Source organism: Haliotis rufescens, unplaced genomic scaffold (genome assembly GCF_023055435.1).
Source record: "Haliotis rufescens isolate VD_foot unplaced genomic scaffold, xgHalRufe1.0.p SCAF_7, whole genome shotgun sequence".
Classification (NCBI taxonomy): Eukaryota; Metazoa; Mollusca; class Gastropoda; order Lepetellida; family Haliotidae; genus Haliotis; species Haliotis rufescens.
This window is the reverse complement of record NW_025964361.1, coordinates 5,758,336-5,783,348: the sequence shown is the minus strand read 5'-3', so window position 1 is coordinate 5,783,348 and position 25,013 is coordinate 5,758,336. Positions and strand designations below refer to the sequence as shown.

The following is a 25,013-nucleotide window of genomic DNA, read 5'->3' as shown; positions in this document are numbered from 1 at the left end:
ATGGCTACCACGGCGGCCATATTGAATATCAGATTCGAACCCCTTGAACAAGAACTGTAATGACGTGAAGTTTCATCTTTATTGGTCCAGTGGTTTCTGAGAAGGGGCGGTCGGGTAGCCTAGTGGTTAAAGCGTTCGCTCGTCACGCCGAAGACCCGGGTTCGATTCCCGACATGGGTACAATGTGTGAAGCCCATTTCTGGTGTCCCCCGCCGTGATGTTGCTGGAATATTGCTAAAAGCGTAGATCGATGCTCAAGATGTCTATCACTGGATTGTCTGGTTCATGTTCGATTATATACAGATTGCCGTCAAATAACTGGAATATTGCTGAGTTCGGTGTTTAACAAGAAATAAACAAATAGTTGTAAAAAGTTACGTAAATTAAACAAAACCAAAACCATTAACAAAACGTAGGATTTTATTTACAAAACTATAAATACATATCAGTATATCACTTGTAGGTCTGCATACATGTAAAAACTATGCATATAACAGATATTTATCATTAGATATACAAAAAATGATACATAATAGTATCCGAAACACCCAGATATATGTAACACCTGTGACACAATGCATGAATATACAATGTTCTCTGCATTTCAAACAATGTATTAAGTCTTTAAAAATCATAACAAAATTTCCACCCATGCCTTAATGACTCGGGAATTTCGCTTGAACAGAAACGGATTATTTCACAAATAGACGAGGAAGTTATTATTGCGCGCGCGTACATATATACTTATGCAACGCGAATACATAAATACAAACATTTTGTTGATTGAACGAATGTAATGAACTCAGTATGTAAAGTCAAATCAGTTATACATGACGTCCTTGGAAATGCTCACATACCACTGCATGGAAGTGCGTCTTTCATAGGACGACACAAGTGTTACATTGGGTGGATCAAACAACTGTCACACAGTGGATCATGGATCTTCCACATATTCAGTGTATGACAGAACTGTCACATTCGATGGTTCTTGCAACTGTCGCAGTCGGTGGATCACGGAACTGTCACATTCGATGGATCTTGCAACTGTCGCAGTCGGTGGATCACGGAACTTTCACATTCGATGGATCATGTCACTGTCACATTTAGTGGATCGTGTCACTGTAACATTCAACGGAGCTCAAGTCACCGTCACACTCACCAGAAGTCGAACTCCTTAAACAGTGCCCTCTCTTCTGTTTTCAGCACTCCCCCACATCGCCTCCACATGGGGTGACCCCACCCATAATACGGACCTCCCATAGGAGGGACGAAGTCGGGGCCGTGAGGCCCCGGGCCAAAGGAACCCGGGCCGTGGGGACCCGGGCCATAGGGACCCAGACCGTGGGGCCCCGGGCCGTACTGCTCCATGTTGGGCCGACAACCACGCCTGCCACCCCAAGGATGCCTGTGTCGACCCTCGTCATCAGTTGGTTGTGGCACCCCGTCCTGCAAACCGACGTCTCCCGCAGTGTTCCCACTTTCAGACATGTTCCTATGGTGATGGCGCCCCCACCAGAAGAATCCACGCCTTCTTCGCTCCTGCGTCTCCGTGGCCTCAGTCGAAATGGCAGGTTTTCCTTCTGGGCCTTGCGGTGCCTCACTGGCAACAGACATCACGAGCTATATCTTGATAAAAACTGTTGGTGAACAAAATACGATGTATATCTCGCAGTATTCAAGCCGAAACTGAACACACGCCGTTTACCAGACGTATTTATAACAACGAATTCGCATCATGCAATCGCGCACGGAGTTTCAAGGTCCCATTTCGTCAACAGTGTTGCGCCCAGGCGCACACCAGTGACCTCCCTTGTACTAGTCCACTACCCCGCGTTCCATTTGTCGCGAGTACGTGGCTAATGTGGGTCGAATAGCCCGCTTCCCGCCTGTTGATTGTCTATTGAGAATTTTCTATGCTCAGGGCTACCTTGACATATGAAATAGACGGTGGTATTGCGTAATGGGTTTAAGGTACATGATAAATATAGAAAACTCTACTGCGTCTTACATTTATGATAATCTGACCTAAATAAATAATATTGATATTTTCTGTCTATCTACTCCGAATTCCAGTCAAATTACTGTGTGAAAGAATTTCGGCACTATTCATCTACCTGACTCATATGTATGGTGTGAGATAGTAGGGTAATGGTTTTATCCTATTCAAAACTTATAAATTAGATGTGCAGTATCAGCAGCTGCGTAGAATTTTTATTATATGGAATATTTTAATATTTTTTCAGACTCTTTACGACAGTGTAGTGCTTCGGGGTCGGGTTGTTTACCTGCAAAAAAAAAACTATTCAAAAGAAGTTAAAGAACACCTGATTCTTTGATATTGCAGTTAACCTGTCAACTTTATCATAATATTTGAAAAGAAAAGTCAAGTAACCTCGCTAATACCTATTTAATATTTGTCATATTAACAGACAATGACTAGGACTTGATATAATTGTGCAATACATGAAACCCCTTTTGTAGTCCATATACACTAATAATTAGAACCACATCGTCGGCAAAGGGTAATAGAAAGAACTCCAATAAGTCTGGTAATAACTGAACACCCCTGTCACATCCCTTTTGTAGCTAATTCTTATTGATAGGGAAAACAGAAATGGACTTAGGATACACCCTTGTCTCAATCCCACAAGACAATAATATATATATATGAATGAGAGAGAGAGAGAGAGAGAGAGAGAGAGAGAGAGAGAGAGAGAGAGAGAGAGAGAGAGAGAGAGAGAGAGAGAGAGCAGTATATATAGAAAGTTTTCTACCTGTAAATAAATTTATATTTAATCACTATCTCATGACTGCTTATGTAGCTGTTCTTTATAATTATCAACACGTAAAGTAGGTCTCACCTTAAGCCAGCCGTCCATTATCATGGTTCGGGGGAAAGAAATACTTGGTAGGATAGTTCAAATAACATCTGCCATGTGTGACCTGATTAGAGCACGTCCTCCGTGGGGCACAGCCTGGTGTCATGATCAGAGATATATAACGAGCTGCCACTCGAACAAAGGGACATAACCTAACAATTTCAGAGTGAGTGAGTGGGTATGTCTTTAAGCCGCTTTTAGCAATATTCTAGCAATATCAATGGTTTCATGGGTTTTACAAATTGTACCTATGTGGGACATCCACTAAACCACCCCACCGCCCCCGGTATTAAACAAAAGCAACAAAATCCTATCCGCATGCATAAGAAATGTATGGCGAAAGCAGAACCGATTGTACGATTCCGACTATATAATGAGCATGTGTTTATGAATAACTGTTAAAAGGTGATGATACCAGGTGTTCGCGAAAAGGTGAGCGAATCCCGCTACACCTGGCACCCGGCACCCGGCACCCGAAACCCGAAATTAAAGTTGGGCTCAAATTCGCCCAATCTTTTGAACACGAGGCCTCCTGCTCAATGAGTTCCATAGGATTGAAAATTATGTAGATTTCTGCAGACTGGTCGAGAACTTGGGCGGTACCATATGCACTTCTATCCATTTCAGGTCTCTTCCTCGTCACCTTTAATTACTTCATTCCTACATTCTTCTTCTTGTGTTTATTTCTGTTTTTTTTTACATTTTTCAAACTGTTTTGTCGATAAAATAGTTTTACAGCTATTGTGCATTGTACTATATTATCCAACGTTAAGTTCCTAGTCTCTTGTTTCTTGTAAATACGCCCTTAAGCTTCACCAGCACCACAACTACCAAATGAGAAATGAGAACATAAACTATCAGCGCTGTTGTCAGGATACGTGCACATCAAACATATTGATGAGTACTTAGTGGGGTTTTGTATTCTGTTCATGTCACGGTCGTCTTTTTGTACAGTGATGAACATACTATGTGACAGCGTACCTTATTGATTCATTGCGTTTGCAGAGAAATGCAGTATCGCGTATGCATATATATTGCTGCACCAGACGCCCAGTCGGCCCAGTATTCTGAAGCGCCGCAATTTACTGTGCAGAGCTGCGTTCCTTAGGCGTTTCCACGTTCACCTTTGATGGGTTCGAATGCTCAGGCGCCACGATTATGTTTCTACTTTTCCAGGACCATACATGTTCTCGTTGGTTTAACCAAATGGTAAGCGTTGAAGACATGCATCAAATCGGGCTTCCCCTTACATCAAAACCTGGCACATCATGCAAATGTCGCTGTTAAGCGTTTTGTATGGTTATATTTCAGGATCCGCTTGTCATGGGTTTGAACATCTGATTCGACCCGATTGTGAACCTTGGTTTGCCATATCCGTGTGCATGGGGTTTATTGTTTAGGATTTGAGCAGGCCCGAATTTAAAAGCAATATAATTTTATATATACATATTTTATTATTTATTCTTATCCTTTTTTGTTTTGTCCATTGAATTGTCTTTTGTGGCCATTCTCAATCAATGCCATTGATGACATGGGACAATGAAACAAGACTGCTTTGAAAAAGGACTATGCTCCGAAATATATGATGTTGGATTTAATCACTCTCAATTACAATGTCTTTAAGCTGCTGTCGTTGCTCCAGCTGTCAAAGCCTTGACCTGGTCAGACAGCGAGCTAGGGATGAGAACAGCGTCAATCTTCTGGACAACCCCATTGGTGGCACTCACCATATGGTCCACCAAACCGCCACCGTCGGCCTCGAACCCATCTACAGGGGCAAAGAAAGGATTAGGTCATTCGCAAGCAGTTAATTGTATATGCACCACGATTTGACATTGCATCTACCTTATGTGACCTGAAATGGAACGTGTGGAACACCACTCACTTATAATACAATACGTATAGTACGGTGGCCGATAAGGGACATGGAGTCTAAAATGAAACCACAGAAAACTATTTCCACCGCGGTGATAATATTCCCACCGAGGTGATAATATTTCAACCGCGGTGTAAATATTATCACCGCGGTGGAAGTAGTTTTCACCGAGGTGGAAATAAATTTATTATCACCGCGGTGGAAATAGTTTTCTGTATTTTCATTTTCGTTTTTGACATTTTCATTTTCGTTTTTGACATTTTCGTTTTTGATTTTGACATTTTAATTTTAGTTTTTGACATTTTCGTTTCACTTTTCAGCGATTCAATAACTTCTTTACATGTCCAGAACACTCCATGTCCTTTACCACCCTTGTCCATGGGCCACCGTAGTATTGTCCATCTTTTTCTTGTTTTATGATAATACTTTACCTCAGTACTATACCTGAAAGGTAATTTTCCCAAAGTAAACACACAGTCGTCATTTGGTCAAATGATTGTGAGTTTTACACCTAATCCTTGCAACCTCAGAGGTGCCAGATACCCTTATGCCACAATACTCGTAGCTGGTCTAAAAATTCGAAAACAAAAAAGCGAGGGGAATCCTTCTGACCTCAACATAATACTGGTCACATACTCTGCTCGGAGGTAAGCCTTTCTGACCATGGCCAAAACGTGTAATAAATTCTAATGCTTCTAATCTGGACGGTCACAGCGAAAGGGGGAGGATGTTTCCGTCATTAACATATGTTCATATCGTAATCGGGTTGGACACACCAAAATAGTGAGGATCATGCATAATTTCGGGATTTCATAACATCAAAGCAGGTCAGCATGTCAAAAGTGAAGTGAACACTTATGAACATGACAATTCTTTACCCTGAAACCTATAGAGCAATGACTGGTCAGACACCTAAAACGTAAAGAAATCCATACAGACACACTCACAAAATTCCTACAACCATATGTGTTTGGACACCTTAAAGTGAGGAGATATCAACAAACAATAAACAAATACTCAGACATTATAAAGGCCTGTTTAGCCGGACACCTCAAAAGTGAAGAGATCACTGCCGACAGCAGCAAACATAAACCCGGGTCTCAATGTAGCCTTATGTGGCCGGACTCTTCAAGAGTAAGGATATCCCTACAAACCATAATCAAATATTCAGGAATAATATAGCCCTGTTTGGTGGGACACCTCAGACGTGAGGAGGTGATTACAGACAGTAAAACATATATATCAGTGAAGTATGTAGCCCTATATTACCCAAGTCGACTGTATGTAGCCGAATCCGGTCAGCCTCCTCAAAGGTGTGCAGGTAAGCGCTGTGTAACCTGTAGATTGTCCCCGGGACCACGTGGTACTGAAGTACACCTGGAAACAGCACCGTGTCATACACGTATGTATCGTATACATTGTGTAGTCGTGTCAATGTTATATTACGTATTTATATAATAAAAACAGTGTAATAGTTCTTAAATAAAAGCCATATTTAGACGAAATATCTGCAAAAAGCAGTGCCGATTGTACGATTCCGACTACATATGCATGTGTTTATGAATTATGTTCGTACTTGTGTTTAAACCATGTATTTGCTGGATGGGAGTTTACATATACAAGGGACTACAGTGCTTTAGTCGAATACTTTAGACAAAACGCTTTGTTCTTTAGTTGATAAGTAATTTCTTACTATTCTTGAAACGCTCTTGCAACAAGGGACATATTTCTTTATTAAGCCGCAAAATTATTCCTCTGGCCACACAATAATCTCAAACTATAACAACGAAATCTCTGAGAACATGTATTGTGTGCATGAACTATATGTAACCTTTTGTTTCGTCGGACATTTCCTTACTTAAAACAACAAACTTAGCCACAGTTATCATGTCTTTCACTCAAATTTTAAGTTGAAACTAACTTTTCAAAAGTGCAGGGTCGGCGATAAGACCTTTTACAGTTGCACTTCCGAGTTTGTTGAAGGCTTCGTCAGTGGGAGCAAAGAGGGTGATGGGCTTTTGATCTGCAATACCCAATAACCATAGAGTAAACTGCAGGAACAGTTAAATCTCGCTATTTCGGGTTTGCAGATGGTCTTAATTGTGAAAAGGTATTTTACTGTATCGTTTGTTTCGAAAACCGAATTATCTTGGCCTTTTTGAAAATAGTTTCGTGAAAACATATTTTATGGTTACACCAACTTCAAGTGAAATACGTGACGTGCATTGATTGGAACGTTGTTGTTTCTGTAACCTGATCTACATCCACAAATAAACTTCACTCAATACTTAAATTCGACCTCCGCCTCTTTGGGCTTTTCCCCCCAACACAACAAGTCAACACACTCCGATAAAACTGACATTCTGGTAAACGGCGTCAAATACCACGTCCTAGAATTGTTTTGCAGTGCTCTACAAGAAATGTTTTGTCGATTATGATCAATAGATCTTCACCTTGAAAGAAGTTCTCAAGCATAGCACTCTTTATAGTTGAGGCGAGTGTGGTAAGATTTCCGTCCTTTAGGACGACGTCCAGAACGGTCCCCGCCGGCGGGATCATCACGCCACCGATGAAGTGAACAATTCCATTACTCATCACGTGATCAGATGATATAATGGCCTTACCCTCCACGGTAATTTCCTGAAACAGATGTCGTCATTAAACGCCATGGTGACGCAAACGCCTAGAGAGGAGTCGGAACAACGAACATGTATCTCATTTTGGACATTGATATATGTAAACCAAATAAATTCAAAATATACAGCCCAGATAATTTTCTCTCCAATATTGGTTAAACATAATCCTTACGGCATAAAAGGAAACATAGTAATGTAAATTCAATGCCTGGATCACTGAAAATCAGTAATGACACCGGGTGTTCGCGGAAACGGTAGGCAGGTGCCAGTGATTTTGTAGTTGGCGTAAAGTCATCGGTGTGAAGAGCCATGATATGTTTATAGCAACCATAACATTTCTTTCTACGCTTCAATAGACACAGAAAGAGACATAAGAATATACATAGGAATGCACACAGGAATATATACATAAATATACATATCTATGTGCCCATGAATGTACATATGAACATATGCATGGATATTCACATTCATGAAGTAACACAGGTAATTACATAGGCATATTCAAACGAACATACACATAAATGTAGACATAAATTTAGACATGAATGTAGACATGAACATACACATGAATGTAGACATAAATGTAGACACAAATGTAGACATGAATGTAGACATGAACATACACATAAATGTAGACATAAATGTAGACACAAATGTAGACATGAATGTAGACATAAATGTAGACACAAATGTAGACATGAATGTAGACATGAACATACACATGAATGTAGACATAAATGTAGACACAAATGTAGACATGAATGTAGACATGAACATACACATGAATGTAGACATAAATCTAGACATGAATGTAGGCATAAACATACACATGAATGTAGACATGAACATACACATGAATGTAGACATAAATCTAGACATGATTGTATACATGAACATACACATGAATGTAGACATAAATGAAGACATGAATGTAGACATGAACATACACATGAATGTAGACATAAATGAAGACATGAATGTAGACATGAACATACACATAAATGTAGACATGAATGTAGACACAAATGTAGACATGAATGTAGACATGAACATACACATGAATACACATGAATATACATAGGAATGCACATAGGAATATATACATAAATATACATATCTATGTGCACATGAATGTACATATGAACATATGCATGGATATTCACATTCATGAAGTAACACAGGTAATTACATAGGCATATTCACACGAACATACACATAAATGTAGACATAAATGTAGACATGAATGTAGACATGAACAAACACATGAATGTAGACATAAATGTAGACACAAATGTAGACATGAATGTAGGCATAAATGTAGACACAAATGTAGACATGAATGTAGACATGAACATACACATGAATGTAGACATAAATGTAGACATGAATGTAGACATGAACATACACATGAATGTAGACATAGATGTAGACATGAACATACACATGAATGTAGACATAAATGTAGACATAGATGTAGACATGAACATACACATGAATGTAGACATAAATCTAGACATGAATGTAGACATAAACATACACATGAATGAAGACATGAACATACACATAAACGTAGACATGAATGTAGACATGAATGTAGACATGAATGTACACATAAATGTAGACATAAATGTAGACATTGAATGTAGACATGAACATACACATGAATGTAGACATAAATGTAGACATTGAATGTAGACATGAACATACACATGAATGTAGACATAAATGAAGACATGAACAGCCACATGAATGTAGATATGAACATACACATAAATGTAGACATAAATGAAGACATGAACAGCCACATGAATGTAGATATGAACATACACATAAATGTAGACATAAATGTAGACATGAATGTAGAGATGAATGAAGACATGAATGTAGACATGAAGATACACATGAATGAAGACATAAATTTAGACATGAAGATACACATGAATGTAGACATGAAGATACACATGAATGTAGATATGAACATACACATGAATGTAGACATGAATGTAGACATGAAGATACACATGAATGTAGACATGAAGATACACATGAATGTAGACATAAATTTAGACATGAAGATACACATGAAAGTAGACATGAATGTAGACATGAACATACACATGAATGTAGACATGAACGTACTCATGAACATACACATAAATGTAGACATAGATGTAGACATAAATGTAGACATAAATGTAGACATGAACATACACATGAATTTAGACATAACTGTAGACATGAATGTAGACATGAATTTAGACATGAAGATACACATGAATGAGGACATGAATGTAGACATGAACATACACATGAATGTAGATATGAACATACACATGAATGTAGACATGAAGATACACATGAATGTAGACATGAAGATACACATGAATGAAGACATGAACATACACATGAATGTAGATATGAACATACACATGAATGTAGATATGAACATACACATAAATTTAGACATGAACATACACATGAATGTAGACATGAAGATACACATGAATGAGGACATGAATGTAGACATGAACATACACATGAATGTAGACATGAAGATACACATGAATGAAGACATGAAGATACACATGAATGTAGACATAAATTTAGACATGAAGATACACATGAAGGTAGACATGAAGATACACATGAATGTAGACATGAACATACACATGAATGTAGATATGAACATACACATGAATGTAGATATGAACATACACATGAATGTAGAAATGAACATACACATAAATTTAGACATGAACATACACATGAATGTAGACATGAAGATACACATGAATGAGGACATGAATGTAGATATGAACATACACATGAATGTAGACATGAAGATACACATGAATGAAGACATGAAGATACACATGAATGTAGACATAAATTTAGACATGAAGATACACATGAATGTAGACATGAAGATACACATGAATGTAGACATGAACATACACATGAATGTAGAAATAAATTTAGACATGAATGTAGACATGAAGATACACATGAATGTAGACATGAACATACACATGAATGTAGACATAAATTTAGACATGAAGATACACATGAAGGTAGACATGAATGTAGACATGAACATATACATGAATGTAGACATGAACGTACTCATGAACATACACATAAATGTAGACATAGATGTAGACATAAATGTAGACATAAATGTAGACATGAACATACACATGAATTTAGACATAAATGTAGACATGAATGTAGAGATGAATGTAGACATGAATGTAGACATGAATGTAGACATGAATGTAGACATGAATGTAGACATAAATTTAGACATGAAGATACACATGAATGTAGACATGAATGTAGACATGAATAGACACATGAATTTAGACATAAATGTAGACATGAATGTAGACATGAATGTAGACATGAATGTAGACATGAATGTAGACATGAATGTAGACATAAATTTAGACATGAAGATACACATGAATGTAGACATGAATGTAGACATGAATATACACATGAATGTAGACATGAAGATACACATGAATATAGACATGAATGTAGACATAAATTTTGACATGAAGGTAGACATGAATGTAGACATGAACATACACATGAATGTAGACATGAACGTACTCATGAAGATACACATGAATTTACACATGAACATACAGGGATATGAATATTACACGGTCAGTCCCTAACATATATAGTTCTGCTTGATGTAAAATGTGCACCTACCCCTACATCGTTATAGTAGTTGACCCTGATCGTTTGGTTTGGCTGGAGGGAAGTAAGACTCTCCTCATTGTACAGATCACCTCGTCGGTATTGACCACTGACCACGTGGTATTTGAGAAAGGTGGTCAGTTTTGCCGTGTCAGTTGCATCCAATTTACGTAACAATACCTCGCTGGGGATATGAGATACCCAACCATTGTGTAGGATTGTGTTAGCACGTTGGTCCATAGATGATTACTAGTAAGAGAGTATTATTCTACTTGGTGTAACCATTCCTGCTATTTTATTAAAATGGTCTTCATATTGAAAGAGTAACGGACGAACGCTTTAAACACTAGTAAGAATTCTTGACTATTTTCTTTGCTAAGAAATATGTGATCAATACGGTTATCAATATCATCATAAATGTATACACGAATAAAATGCCAAAGAGGACTTTGATCGTGGCGCAACATCGCCTGAAATGAAACAATCATTTTTGTCATTTAAAGAATCTCATTTTGAAAAGATAATCCATGTATTTTTTTGTAAATATCTTCATAAACTGCATTGAATGTATCCACAATACACCCATACCATATATATATCTACATGTTGGACTGAGACTAACAGACGTTTGCATTGCAAACCCAGATGATATCCTTACTATATCTTACCAGGTCCTTTAAGAGTATCAGTGAGCCCCGCTTGCTGAATAAGATTTGGAAGTGTGGTCTGGGCTGACAAGATCAGGAAGTCGATGATATTGAATGGTCTCGACTGCGCCGTTGCAACGACCAGCATGCAAAGAACTAACAAAGCATTCATTTTGGCTCTAGCAGCACCACGGAGCCAACTTGCAAGAAGAAGGATTGGTTTCACAAGAATGTTCGTATATAGTCAGACTCAGATTAGATCACGTGACATAGCAGCATTTTATTCTTATCTTGCAACTCAATTCATTACGTTAGTTTTTATTGACCTCACAATAGTCGGTTAAATAAAGATAAAGACTTACGCGGTCAGTTTAGTGATTATCTGATGAATGTTGACTTACTGCAATGGTTGATACACATGGATTCAATGGATTTCGAATGGTAATAAAAAAGCAAACCACTTCCCTTCACACGGCATCCAAACAACTGGTTTCGTAAGAATTTTCTGCATCCATGTTTTGTAATAGGGAAATCCTACTCTTGGAATCAAAACAGATTGAAGTGATTTCTCTGGCTTTAACCATGTTACGGTTGAATCAAAATTCCGCTATAGCATTGCTTAATGGCCTATAGTTGCGACAGTTTAACTTCCTAAAAATCAACTGCAAGAACAATAGCCTAACGTCTTCATAATAGTGAACGGTATTTTAACACTATTCCAGTTATATGGCGGCGTGTCAGCTTAATGTGGGAGGAAAGCCCGAAGTGATGCAGGTCTCAGACGTTTACCACTTCGATGAAACCCACGGACAGGGGTATGGTGCAATGGACACAGGGACAGTGGATCAAATGGAAACAGCCCGGAACCCCTCACACCACGAGGTAGAGGTATCCCCCTCAATGCAGTGAAGCTGCTGATGTTTACTGGCACCACCCTTCATGAAGGTGCATTAGTCATCTAATGCGTCCGATTTGGCTGTGCAGGGTTGCCTCCCTTGGGCACGTCATGATCCTGTGATCGTGGGTTTGAATTGCTTGATACGAGTCGATTATGGTCATTGGATTGGATAGGCGTTCGTGTGTTTCACCTAAGTAATAAACGTCTTAGGCCTGCATCACTTCGGGCTTTTTTCAATGGGTCTGAAAATCCGTGATATAAAATGGGCGCGGCAAAAAACATATTTCCAAAAACCAATTCCCATATATATAAGAAACCTCTACTAAAGTCCATTGTTAGGTGTTCGCGAAACGGTGAGTGTATCCTGCCCCACCGGTGGCACCCATCACAAACACATGAAGTAATGTTCAAAGCGGCTGAATTCACAATGCTTGATGTCATGACCAAAGATGTCCATCATGCTTTCATTCTAACAGACCACTTCCTTGTCATCTTTTCTTTAATTCATTCTCCCTGTGTACATTCTATTTCTTGTTTATTTATATTTCTGTTTTGTTCATTTTTCAGACTGTTTTGTAGCTACCTCATGTTCTGTGTATTATAATATCCGACGTTTAAAAAAGTTCCTCGTTTCTTGTTTCTTTTGGATTAAGCTTCACCAGCACCACAATTACCAACAGAAAATTATAAGCGCTGTAGACAGAATACGTGCACGTCGAACATATTCAGGAGTATTTAGTGGTATAACGTTCGTCTTTTTGTACAGAAATGAACAGACTGTGTGATAACGTACCTAAATCTTTCATTGCGTTTGAAGATTGATGCAACATCATGTGTGCCCATGCATCCTTGTAAACTGCAGCCTAAGGCGCCGTAATTCGCTGTGCTGAGTTGCTCCCTTCAGGCTTGCGATAAACCTATGGTCCTGGGTTCGAATCCTTGGGCGCCATGAGCATGTTTTTACTTTTGTCAGAACCGTATCCGTGCTCGGTGGTTTAACCAAATGGTTAGAGTGTTAGACCTTCTTTACATCAGGATCGCCTCCCACATCACAAAGTTACACACCTTGATATGTCTGGAAAAAAACAGACTCACTCACTCACTCACTCACCAGAAACTTAAATAAAGAGTGAATACGTAAGTTATTGGTGATATCCGTCGCAGTTAATGTACGAAGAGCGGAAAATCATCAAGAAAATAATTGTGTCAACTTTCCCCGCTGTCGGAGTGCGTTGAAACACAACCAGCTAGTTCGCCCATGTAACCTGCAGCCTGGCGCAGATGATACTGTCCATCTACTCTACACCATAAAAGGGACGTATGCTATACATTCAGTTTTGTATTCAACTTTTTCAAGATCCGCTTGTCATGGTTGCGAAAATGGGATCCGACCCGATTATGAACCTTGGTTTGTCAGCACCATGTCCGTGTTCATGAGTCTGCGGCATGACCCAAGTCTTAACCAAATCACGCCATGATATAAGTGAACTCAATGTAAAGTAAAACCCAACTCACTCTTTACCAACGACTTTAGTAACTGAAACAGACCTAAGGTGTTGGTAGAAATATAAACAATCATCCGCTCACACGCTGTTGTCAGGTTTCAGGCGGCAACGCCATAGACAGACACCTCTGGAGTGAGTGAGCGAGGTTTTACGCCGCTTTTAGCAATATTCCAGCAATATCATGGCAGGGGACACCAGAAATGGGCTCCACACATTGTACCAATGTCGGAAATAGAACCCGGGTTTTCGGCGTGACGAGCGAACGCTTTTACCACGAGGCTACCCGACCGCCCGACACCTCCGGATGCGACAAAGCAGATAATAACGTTATTGTTTGGGATAAGAGCATGTCAGACCCCCCGCATTTTCGAAACGATGTTGTTTATCAACAAATTTTCTCAAGGAACATTTTGCTCCACCCTACCACCCACTAGCCAAGATTTACATACATATATACAGGCTGAGTATTTGCTGCAAAACAAAATTTAGAATCAGTAAAATTTTGTTGCAGATATGTAGAATAAATCAAATGGTTTTTTTAGTTTTGATTTGTCTCTCGTGATGATTCTGACTGAGTGCCATGACACGGGACAATGGGACAAGAGCACGCACACACACACACACACACACACACACACACACACACACACACACACACACACACACACACACACACACACACACACACACACACACACACACACACACACACACACACACGTTCCTATGTTCCTGTGCGACCAATGGACCGTGAACGACAAACGGTATGCACAATGAGCTGTGGTGACATAGACCACATGGTCATCCATTCGCTCTGATCAGAATACGTACATGGTGCATTATCATGCCAATTATTAACTGGAAAGAATGCTTTGAAAAATGACTATGCTCCGAGATATATGATGTTTGAAATAATCAATCACAATTACAAGGGATTACAAGGTAATGTCCTCATGCTGCTGTCGTTGCCCCAGCGGTCAAAGCCTTGACCTTGACAGCGAGCTAGGGATGAGAACAGCGTCAATCTTCTGGACAACCCCTTTGGTGGCACTCACCTCATCGTCCACCATACCGCCATCGTCGGCCTCGTACCCAACTACAGGGCCAAAGAAAGGATTAGGTCATTCGCACGCATATAATTGTACATGAACCATGATTTGACAATACATCTACCCTATGTGACCTTCATTGGAGCGTGTTATTTGAGGGTTAGCACTCACTCCTAATACATCACATATCGTTTATTTGCCATTAGTTCATTTTATATTATTGATCAGTATCATATCTGAAGGAGGCACGGGTGGCCCAGTCGTCTAAGGCGCTGCGATGCGCTGTGCAGAGTTGCGTCCCATGGGCACGCCCGAAACCTATGATTGTGGGTTCGAATCTCGGTTCGCCCCGATTATGTCTCTAGGTTTGTCAGCACCATACCGGTGCTCGTGGGTTTCACCGAAGTGGTAAATGTCTGAGACCTTCATCATTTCGGGCTTTCCTCCCACATTAAGCTGACACGCCGCGATATTACTGGAATATTGTTAAAAGCGGCGTTAAACCAAACTACCTCACTCACTCATACCTGAAAGCTCATTAACGGTAGTCACACAGTTCCCGTCACTTTGTCAAATAATCATCCGTTTACATCTTAACCTTCCAACCTCAGACACGACGGAGACCCTTGTGAAATAATACTCTTGTCTAGTCTTGTCGGACAACTTATTATAAAGAGCGAGTTGAATCCTTCTGACATCAACATAATCTATATAACCTAATCTGGTCGGACACTTCTAAAGTGATGCTGACATTTTGGTCCATAACATTTGTCATAACCTGAGCTGGCCAGCACCGCCTCCGTGCTCCAGTGGCAGAGCGTCCGCACGGATAGCGGAAGGCCGCGGATTCGATCCAAAAGACGTTAAAAGATGGTACTTGTTGATACCCTGCCTGGCGCCCTACATTAAGAGGCTAAAACAAGGACTGATCAGTTTTGAGTGTTCTGTGTCTGAGTGGGGTATTCATGTTAAACTGGGGCAAGGTATTTCAGCGGGCTAGCACTATAACATTGGCATTCGTTCGGACTAGTACAAACAGCCACACACAGACACACTGACGTGCATGCGCGTCGCTGTAGAGGTGCAACAACCTTGAGCGCGACGTTAAACCACATTTCGCCTCACCTCACCTCAGCTGGTCGGACGCCTCAAAGGTAAGGTAAGCCTTTCGGATTATGATCAAAACATCCGGGCACGTCGAAAGCGAGGGGAATACTCAGGAATCATAATGATTCATATAATTATCGCATCTATTATGCCTTTACGCCAAATTGAATCTGTTTTGGCGGTTTATCAAGACTGGTTATTGTCTTGCATTGACGTTTTATGTTTACATTTGGATACCATGAAGCCAGACTTAACCACCATACAGTATTGTTCGGTATGGCGCAAGTAGCAATGTAACTCACAAACATAAGACCGCCTCCGTGGTCCGGGGTTTAACCACCGGCCGCGTCATACCAAAAGACGTTAAAGGATGGTAATTGTTACCCTGTCTGGCGCTCGGCATTAAAGGGCTAAAACAAGGACTGGTCGGCTCGGAGTTATTATACTGTGTCTGAGTGGGGTATTCATGTTAAACTGCGGCATGGTATCTCAGTGTGCTAGCGCTATAAATAGGCATCAGTCCGGACTAGTACAAGCAGCCACACACACGTGCATGCACGTCACTATATAAGTGCAATAATCTTGGACGCGACGTTAAACCCAATTTCACCTCACCTCACCTCATCTCACAAACATAAAATCATTAATATGTAACACGAACTAGAGTGAACCAGACATTAATAATTAGGATCAGAATGCACGAAAAATACACGGGTATCAGTTTGTTGTCATGGCGATTACATACGTTTGGAACTTCTTCATGCAGATATCAAAGTTGAAATGTTTAAATAGCCAATATCTCCGAATCACATTCTGATGGCTTGGTTCGATGTGGCTTTTTGTAAGACACGTACGCCTCTTCAATATATGCTACTTCCCACAACACTTATAATGTTTTGTATGTGTACTGAGATAAGTAATACACTATAATAAGCGTACATCGCTATAACAGCAACGTTGTATCACGTTATTAGATGTGCGTTGTACTTTGATATACATGACAAATTCATGAACTTATATTTACAAAATATGTCTTGTACTAAGCGTAATTAGTAGTTATATTCATCTTATATTAAAAATATATATATATATATATATATATATATATATATATATATATATATATATATATATAAGGATAATAATGTTATGATCATTACCTCGCCTAGCCAGTTTCTAAAATGTAAACATTAGATGTTAGTGAGTGAGTTGGGTTTAACACCGCTTTTAACAGTATTCCAATTACATCACGGCGTGTCAGCTTAATATGGGAGGAAAGCCCGAAGTGATGCAGGTCTCAAACGTTTACCAGTTCGGCGAAACCTACAAGCACGGGTATGGTGCTGACAAACCTAGAAACATGATCAGGGCGAACCGGGATTCGAACCCACAATCATAGGTTTCGGGCGTGCCCAAGGGACGCAACTCTGCACAGCGAATCACTGCGCCTTAGACGACAGGACCACCCGTGCCCCCAGTTTCCAAAATGTAAGCATTAGATTTATGGATGACACATAGGATATGCTATCATCGGATCTACGTTTAGTAATCAGTGTGGGAACTATATACATACCGCGTTTGCCTATAATACTCACTTATATAACATCTGTTTCATACTTAGATCTGTGCATAAAGATTCAGAGTGACAAAACACTTTCAACAAGAATTTATGACAAGAGAGATGCCTTCAACTTACCAATAGTCAACTTTCCCTTTATGTCGAGCAATATTCAAGCAGCTCCAGCCTTTTGTGTTACATTTCACCAAGTTTGAGGCATAATCGAGAAGATTACAAAGAGCGTCATACGAATCTTGTTCACAAGTCGTTTGATCAAGATTACAACATTCGGTAAAGCTTTCAAAATGATTCATGGTAGACATGTGGATGACATTTCCAAATCTGACTCACCTTGGACAAAAATGATGTCGATGCAATTCCCTATTTTGACTTGTACCATATGTTCCCGTGTATTTTTTCAGGTGAACAATTGACTTGCCTTTGCATGTGTTTGTGACGGGTGTTATGCTTGTCGCCAAAAGTGACCAGATTGGGTAGAAAGTTTCAGCTGTAAATGTATATTGTTGAAAAATCCCGTTCACATTTTACATACAGTACATCCTTCCACTTACGCGTGTTGCTATTAATATATTTAAAAAACCTTGTTTTTTATGAGCAGCGTTTAAGGTATTTAAGCATATCTTTCGCATAAACTACATTAATTCCATATGTACTGTTTTACGAATGTTCATAGTCAGTACATACAATCTGTTACACAGACACGTGTATCCGAATCGTGGTATTTGTAAAGTTCCTATGTTTGTTTTGAAGATCAATGAGCTTCGGGTTGCAAACAAGACCTGATCACGAATAAGCACCACGCTCTCAGCTGAACAGGCGGCGTACTGGACTAATGAGTTCCGAATAGTTTGAGTACTGTCAGGGAACTCAGATAATAAAACCTTCAAGTAATGTTGTCTTGATACTAACGCCATTTGTATAATTGTTGTGTAAACATACATTTATAGCTAATGACGCAAATCCCCTCCAAACACGTATCAATCGATATGCATCAGAGCTACTACTACCGTGACAAGATAGAACAGAATAACACATTCACAATCATTTATTTATAAAGCTCCTATACCCTTTTAACATCAAAAGCAAACGCATGTTATCGGTATCGCAGCGTCGGTAGAGCGGATCAAAACGTTTGATGCCACTGAGTGTTCTATGCATCAACGACTATGTTTATTCTTATAATAGAAACCATCAGCATCTATTATTAGAAATCTTCTACAGCCATCAGAGGAGATCTAATTTTGGATTCAGAATTGCTGATCATCTCCATCGTGATACAACCAGTCCACATCTAGTGATAGAAAAAAGAAGTTCTATTGCCATCGTTTGAAATATCTAGTGCCCATATTTCACCACGTATGTCACATCAGAACCAGTCAGTTTCTAGCTTCAGCCGAAATCAGCAGCATCAAGCGTTTCGTGTCAAGCGTCACCACGAATGAGCATCAAGTATCAGCCAAATTCAGGAGGACCGAATATGAAGTGTCACCAATGAACATGGTGTTTGAAAAAAGGACTTCTAGAACTACCACACGTCAGCATGTCGTGGAGAGATTATTACAAGTCAGGGTCTGGTGTCAGTAGATATCAGCACTAGCGAGCATCCAGTGCCAGCACCAGAACCACAGAACATCTACTGTCATCAGAAATCAGCATCAGCGAGCATTGTGTTTCAACATCAACACCAACGAGAATCTAGTGTCGTCATCAATAAGCATCTGGCACCAGCACCATTACCAGCACCAGCACCAGCACCAGCACCAGCATCGGCGATAATCTAGTGTCATCATCAGTAAGCATCTGGCATCACCACCAGCGAGTATCTAGTATCAGCAAAAGCACGATTGAGCCTTCAGTGTCGGCACAAATCAGCGCCAGTGTGCATCTTGTGTTAGGAATAGTCAGCATCAGTGAAAACGGTACTGTGAATACTGTCGTGCACTGCAAATGGTTGCAAGAAAGACGGTGATTTTATTGTTAGAGTGTGTTTAAGCCTCTTATAAAAATACAGCTGAAACTATGAAAGATGCGGCACTCGTTCCAATGAATATGAACATTTCTTCTCATTCCGGTTCCCTACTTGATAGCCCTGTTCTACCATATCTCGCCTTAGGGTTTGGTATACCCTACTGGCTTGTGAGTTCGACCTTGACTCTACTTCTGATTCGACCAACTTTCACCAAGGAGGAAAGTGGTGCTCTAACATACCCTCTAAGGAGTCATCTGGTGAATGTGTTGTTCCAGCTGTTCGTACTGTACCCTGCCAATTGTGCACTAGTATTCTATCCTCAGATATTCATTGTTAGGATCAGTTGTATGATTGCAATCCACATCAACGGATTCGGTGTTCTTGCTTCTATTTCAAGCACATGTTTCTATGTTGTTGCAGTCTGCGTGGAGATCGTTCGCCCACTCCACGTCCACACGTGGTTCAGTCCGTCCAGGAGTCGACTGGCTCTTGCTCTGGTGTGGATAGTGCCCATAGTGTTGAACCTGATGTCTTTGGTCGTTCATATTGTAGGATCCGATGGGGATGAAATCAGCTTCTGCTACACCCAGGTGTTGGCGCCGGGTTATCTGTACATGTATTCAGCTGTGGTTGGCGTATTTCTCATATTCATCCTGTCTGTGTCGTGTTTGATACTGAGGACATCAAAGAAACAGGCTAATCAGATCATGGCGCTGAATATGACTGTGACAGGAAGTGGCGAAGAGAACACACAGCGCATGCGTTCGAAGTTGTATCGATCATATCTGATAGTGGCTGTTATCAATGGCATATTTGTGGTGATGTTGCTCACGGGAAACATCTCCACCGTGGACTGCGTGTCTGAAATATGCGCGTACGGAAATAGCGGGGCTTTCGTCGTACTGTGTGTTATGGATGCTCTCATTCTAACCATTGTCAAGTTCCGAGTCAGCCGGTCCCGATTTCGTGAACTCTGTCGAAGTTTTTGTCACTCACAATAAGATTAAGATAATGACGTAGCTTAATGGCCTGTGTTCGTGTAAATATCAACCATATATTTTTATAGAATTTAGGGTTGTTGTTGTCATGTTATAGCGCATGTCATTGATTTGAATGTCTATTTGCTAAGATGACTGAAGGGCCGCCTCCGGGGTCTAGTGGTAGAGTGTCCGCCCGGGGAGCGGAAGGTCAAGGGTTCGATCCCCGGCCGCGTCATACCAAAACATGTTACAAAATGGTACTTGTTGTTACCCTGTCTGGCGCTCGGCATTAAGGGGCTAAAACAAGGACTGGGTGGCTCGGAGTCAGTATACTGTGTCTGAGTGGGGTATTCATGTAAAACTGCGGTATGGTATCTCAGTGGGCTGGCCCTATAAATCGGCATCAAACGCATGCTTATACTATTGAGATTTCTCATGAAAATGTAACAAACACACACACACACACACCAAACACACACTCATACACACACACACACACACACACACACACACACACACACACACACACACACACACACACACACACACACACACACACACACACACACACACACACACACACACACACACACACACACACACACACACGTGCATGTTCGTCGCTATATAAGTGCAATAATCTTGGACGCGACGTTAAACCCCATTTCACTTCACCTCAGATGACTAAACACCATCACAAACGCATTGGGTTATATAAGTCCACAGTCAGTAATTGGAACGTGATATCTCCGATTGTTATGAGGCACTCGGGCGGTATATGTGATTGGCATGTGTCATTACCTTTATTGTTTGCAAACACATAAGGTGATATCTGCCACCCCGTGAAAATCCGGTTTAGCATAGATCTTCAGCAACCCATGCTTGTCGTAAGAGGCGACTGACGGGATAGGGTGGTTTGGCTCGCTCACTTGGTTGATGCATGTCATCGTATCCCAAATGTATAGATCGAGGCTCATGATGTCAATCACTGGATTGCCTGATTGTCTGATTCAGTTTTTTACAGATATTCGTCATATAGCTGGAATATTGCTGATTTTGGCATCAGACAACACAAACAAATGATATATGTCATAAGATGACTCGCGCACTCATGCACGTGAGCTGATATCTGTGAAAGACATGTGCTATAACTTACGGAGTCTGCAAACACAGTGAGTTAAGGTGATATATGGTATAGCATGCTTTACTGATTGATGAAATATTTATCGTTGATGTATGGCTGAGACTGTTACCTTCTTCTCGCCGGTATGTGACAGAGCCATGTCCGATGCGACGTTTCAACTCATTCACTCAATGCTTTGCTATTCCGCAAGTATGTTCAATAACATACCAATATAATAAATATATGTGCATTACTTAAGGGATCAGTTTTAATTCATGTTACCATCAGATAAAGTAGAAGATCACACGTTTCAAGACGATTCCAAGAAGTTGCTGTCATATTGTGATCAGGAGAAGTTATATTCAGGAAAAATAAACATAAATCTAAGTGCTTACATTCCTAAATATCGGTATGGTATTATTTGAAAGATGAGTGTGTGAGTTTGTTTTAACGCCGCTCTCAACAGTATTCCAGTTATATAACGGCGTGTCAGTTTGAATTCATGTTACCATCAGATAAAGTAGAAGATCACACGTTTCAAGACGATTCCAAGAAGTTGCTGACATAATGTGATCAGGAGAAGTTATATTCAGGAAAAATAAACATAAATCTAAGTGCTTACATTCCTAAATATCGGTATAGTATTAATTGAAAGATGAGTGTGTGAGTTTGTTTTAACGCCGCTCTCAACAGTATTCCAGTTATATAACGGCGTGTCAGTTTGAATTCATGTAACCATCAGATAAAGTAGAAGATCACACGTTTCAAGACGATTCCAAGAAGTTGCTGACATATTGTGATCAGGAGAAGTTATATTCAGGAAAAATAAACATAAATCTAAGTGCTTACATTCCTAAAAATCGGTATGGTATTAATTGAAAGATGAGTGTGTGAGTTTGTTTTAACGCCGCTCTCAACAGTATTCCAGTTATATAACGGCGTGTCAGTTTGAATTCATGTTACCATCAGATAAAGAAGAAGATCACACGTTTCAAGACGATTCCAAAGAAGTTGCTGACATAATGTGATCAGGAGAAGTTATATTCAGGAAAAATAAACATAAATCTAAGTGCTTACATTCCTAAATATCGGTATAGTATTAATTGAAAGATGAGTGTGTGAGTTGGTTTAAACGCCGCTCTCAACAGTATTCCAGTTATACAACGGCGTGTCAGCTTGATGGGGAAGAATGCCCGAGTAAGGTCACATATACATTGTTCCCGAGAACAGTAATGTTTATTAATTTTATATTCAAAAGCACGGTATGAAAGATGAAACATAGGACAAACATTCTTCTGAAATTTTGTATCTATAAAACAAAACGTTTCTTTGGTTTTGGGTTTGAGAATTTGTTAAAAAGATCATGTGTGACCAGTAGTAACTTTAATGAACTTGCCAATATGTAGTGGCACTTATTCCCCCCCCCCCCCCCCCCCCCGTAAGAATGTTTGGCACTGGCTCATGTTCGCAGAATTAATATGATTATAATGCCTTTATGTCAGAATAATGAGATCTGATTAGTTCAGGACATCTTTATAAACTACTTTATCATACCTCCATATCAGAATGATGAGATCTGATTGGTTCATGCGATCTTAATAAAATACTATGTATCGCGCCTAGGAGGGATATACATTTCTGAGCGGGAGAATAAATACTTCATACCCCGCCACGAAGAAGACAGGCTGCACGCTTTTTCCGAGCCAATGAAAGTCACGTGACATAACACACCTTTCTAACAGTTCTTCATTTTTTGTTGATGGTCCGAGTCGCTGCCAAATATTAATGTTGGCGACAATATTGTTCCAGGTGATTTCCCACTTTGCCTGAAAAATGTTTTAAAAAGTGTGCGAGAGCTAATGAACTCTCTGCTTAGTATTGCCATCAGCATCGACAGAGGCAGAGTAGTGGACGGCACGATCCGAGGGAACCACGAGTGCATGACAAACACGCTTCTACTTTATGCAGTAAAGCTACGAGGTTTGACCTCAAGAAGTCACACCACTTCTCTTAATTACATCAGCCTGTGATAGCATAATGTCGTAATTTAGAGGCAGCATATCACAGATTTATCTCGCTGTGAAGTCGTAACTAGATTTGCTTTTAAACAGAGACTGAATGTCATCATGATCTGCCAGGCCAGTTGTATTTGTCATTCTGTAATTCGTCGAAACTATCTGTGTCAGTGTCAGCACAAGTAGATATATATCAAGACATGGGGAATTTACTGTCAGAACCAGCCCTATCTCTTCGTGTCAGCCTCAGTGAATATCAAGCGTCAGCACCAGTGGTTATCTTCAGTGAATATCAACCGAAAGTGTCAACATCAGTAAACATATAACGTTAGCTACAGTTAAAATCTAGCGTAAGCATCAGTGAACATCTGGTGTCAGCATCAGTGAACATCTAGCGTTAGCATCAGTGAACATCTAGCGTTAGCATCAGTGAACATCTAGTGTCAGCATCAGTGAACATCTAGTGTCAGCATCAGTGAACATCTAGTGTCAGCATCAGTGAACATCTAGCGTCAGCATCAGTGAACAGCTAACGTCAGTACCAGTGAACAGCTAACGTCAGTACCATTGGACATCTAGTGTCAGCATCAGTGAACATTTGGTGTCAGCATCAGTGATCATCTAGCGTAAGCATCAGTAAACATCTGGTGCCAGCATCAGTGAACATCTAGTGCCAGCATCAGTGAACATCTAGTGTCAGCATCAGTGAACATCTAGCGTTAGCAACAGTGAACATATAGTGTCAGCATCAGTGAACATCTAGCGTTAGCATCAGTGAACATTTAGCATTTGCATCAGTGAACAGCTGACGTCAGTTCCAGTGAACATCTTGTGTCAGCATCAGTGAACAGCTAACGTCAGCATCAGTGGACATCTAGTGTCAGCATCAGTGAACATCTAGTGTCAGCATCAGTAAACATCTAGTGTCAGCATCAGTGAACATCTAGTGTCAGCATCAGTGAACATCTAGTGTCAGCATCAGTGAACATTTAGCGTAAGCATCAGTGAACATCTAGCGTCAGCATCAGTGAACATCTAG

General features: G+C 40.2%; 1 protein-coding gene across 1 annotated transcript; it reads right to left on the bottom strand.

The window, feature by feature from the left end:
- Positions 1 to 4,458: 4,458 nt before the first annotated feature.
- Positions 4,459 to 11,970, bottom strand: LOC124149607 (transforming growth factor-beta-induced protein ig-h3-like). Its single transcript, XM_048388059.1, has 6 exons — positions 11,768 to 11,970; positions 11,115 to 11,308; positions 7,209 to 7,395; positions 6,677 to 6,778; positions 6,025 to 6,132; positions 4,459 to 4,647 (listed from the first exon to the last, which is right to left on the bottom strand). The coding sequence occupies exons 1-6, from the start codon at positions 11,919 to 11,921 to the stop codon at positions 4,499 to 4,501; spliced, it is 894 nt and encodes a 297-aa protein (XP_048244016.1). The 5' UTR covers positions 11,922 to 11,970; the 3' UTR covers positions 4,459 to 4,498.
- Positions 11,971 to 25,013: the final 13,043 nt, after the last annotated feature.

Coding starts and splice junctions, on each gene's coding strand:
- LOC124149607 (XM_048388059.1), bottom strand. CDS start 11,921: ATGAATGCTTTGTTAGTTCTTTGCATGCTGGTCGTTGCAACGGCGCAG. Junction 6,779..7,208: donor GCTTGAGAACTTCTTTCAAG/GTGAAGATCTAT, acceptor TGGGTATTGCAG/ATCAAAAGCCCATCACCCTC. Junction 4,648..6,024: donor GCTACATACAGTCGACTTGG/GTAATATAGGGC, acceptor TTGCCCCTGTAG/ATGGGTTCGAGGCCGACGGT.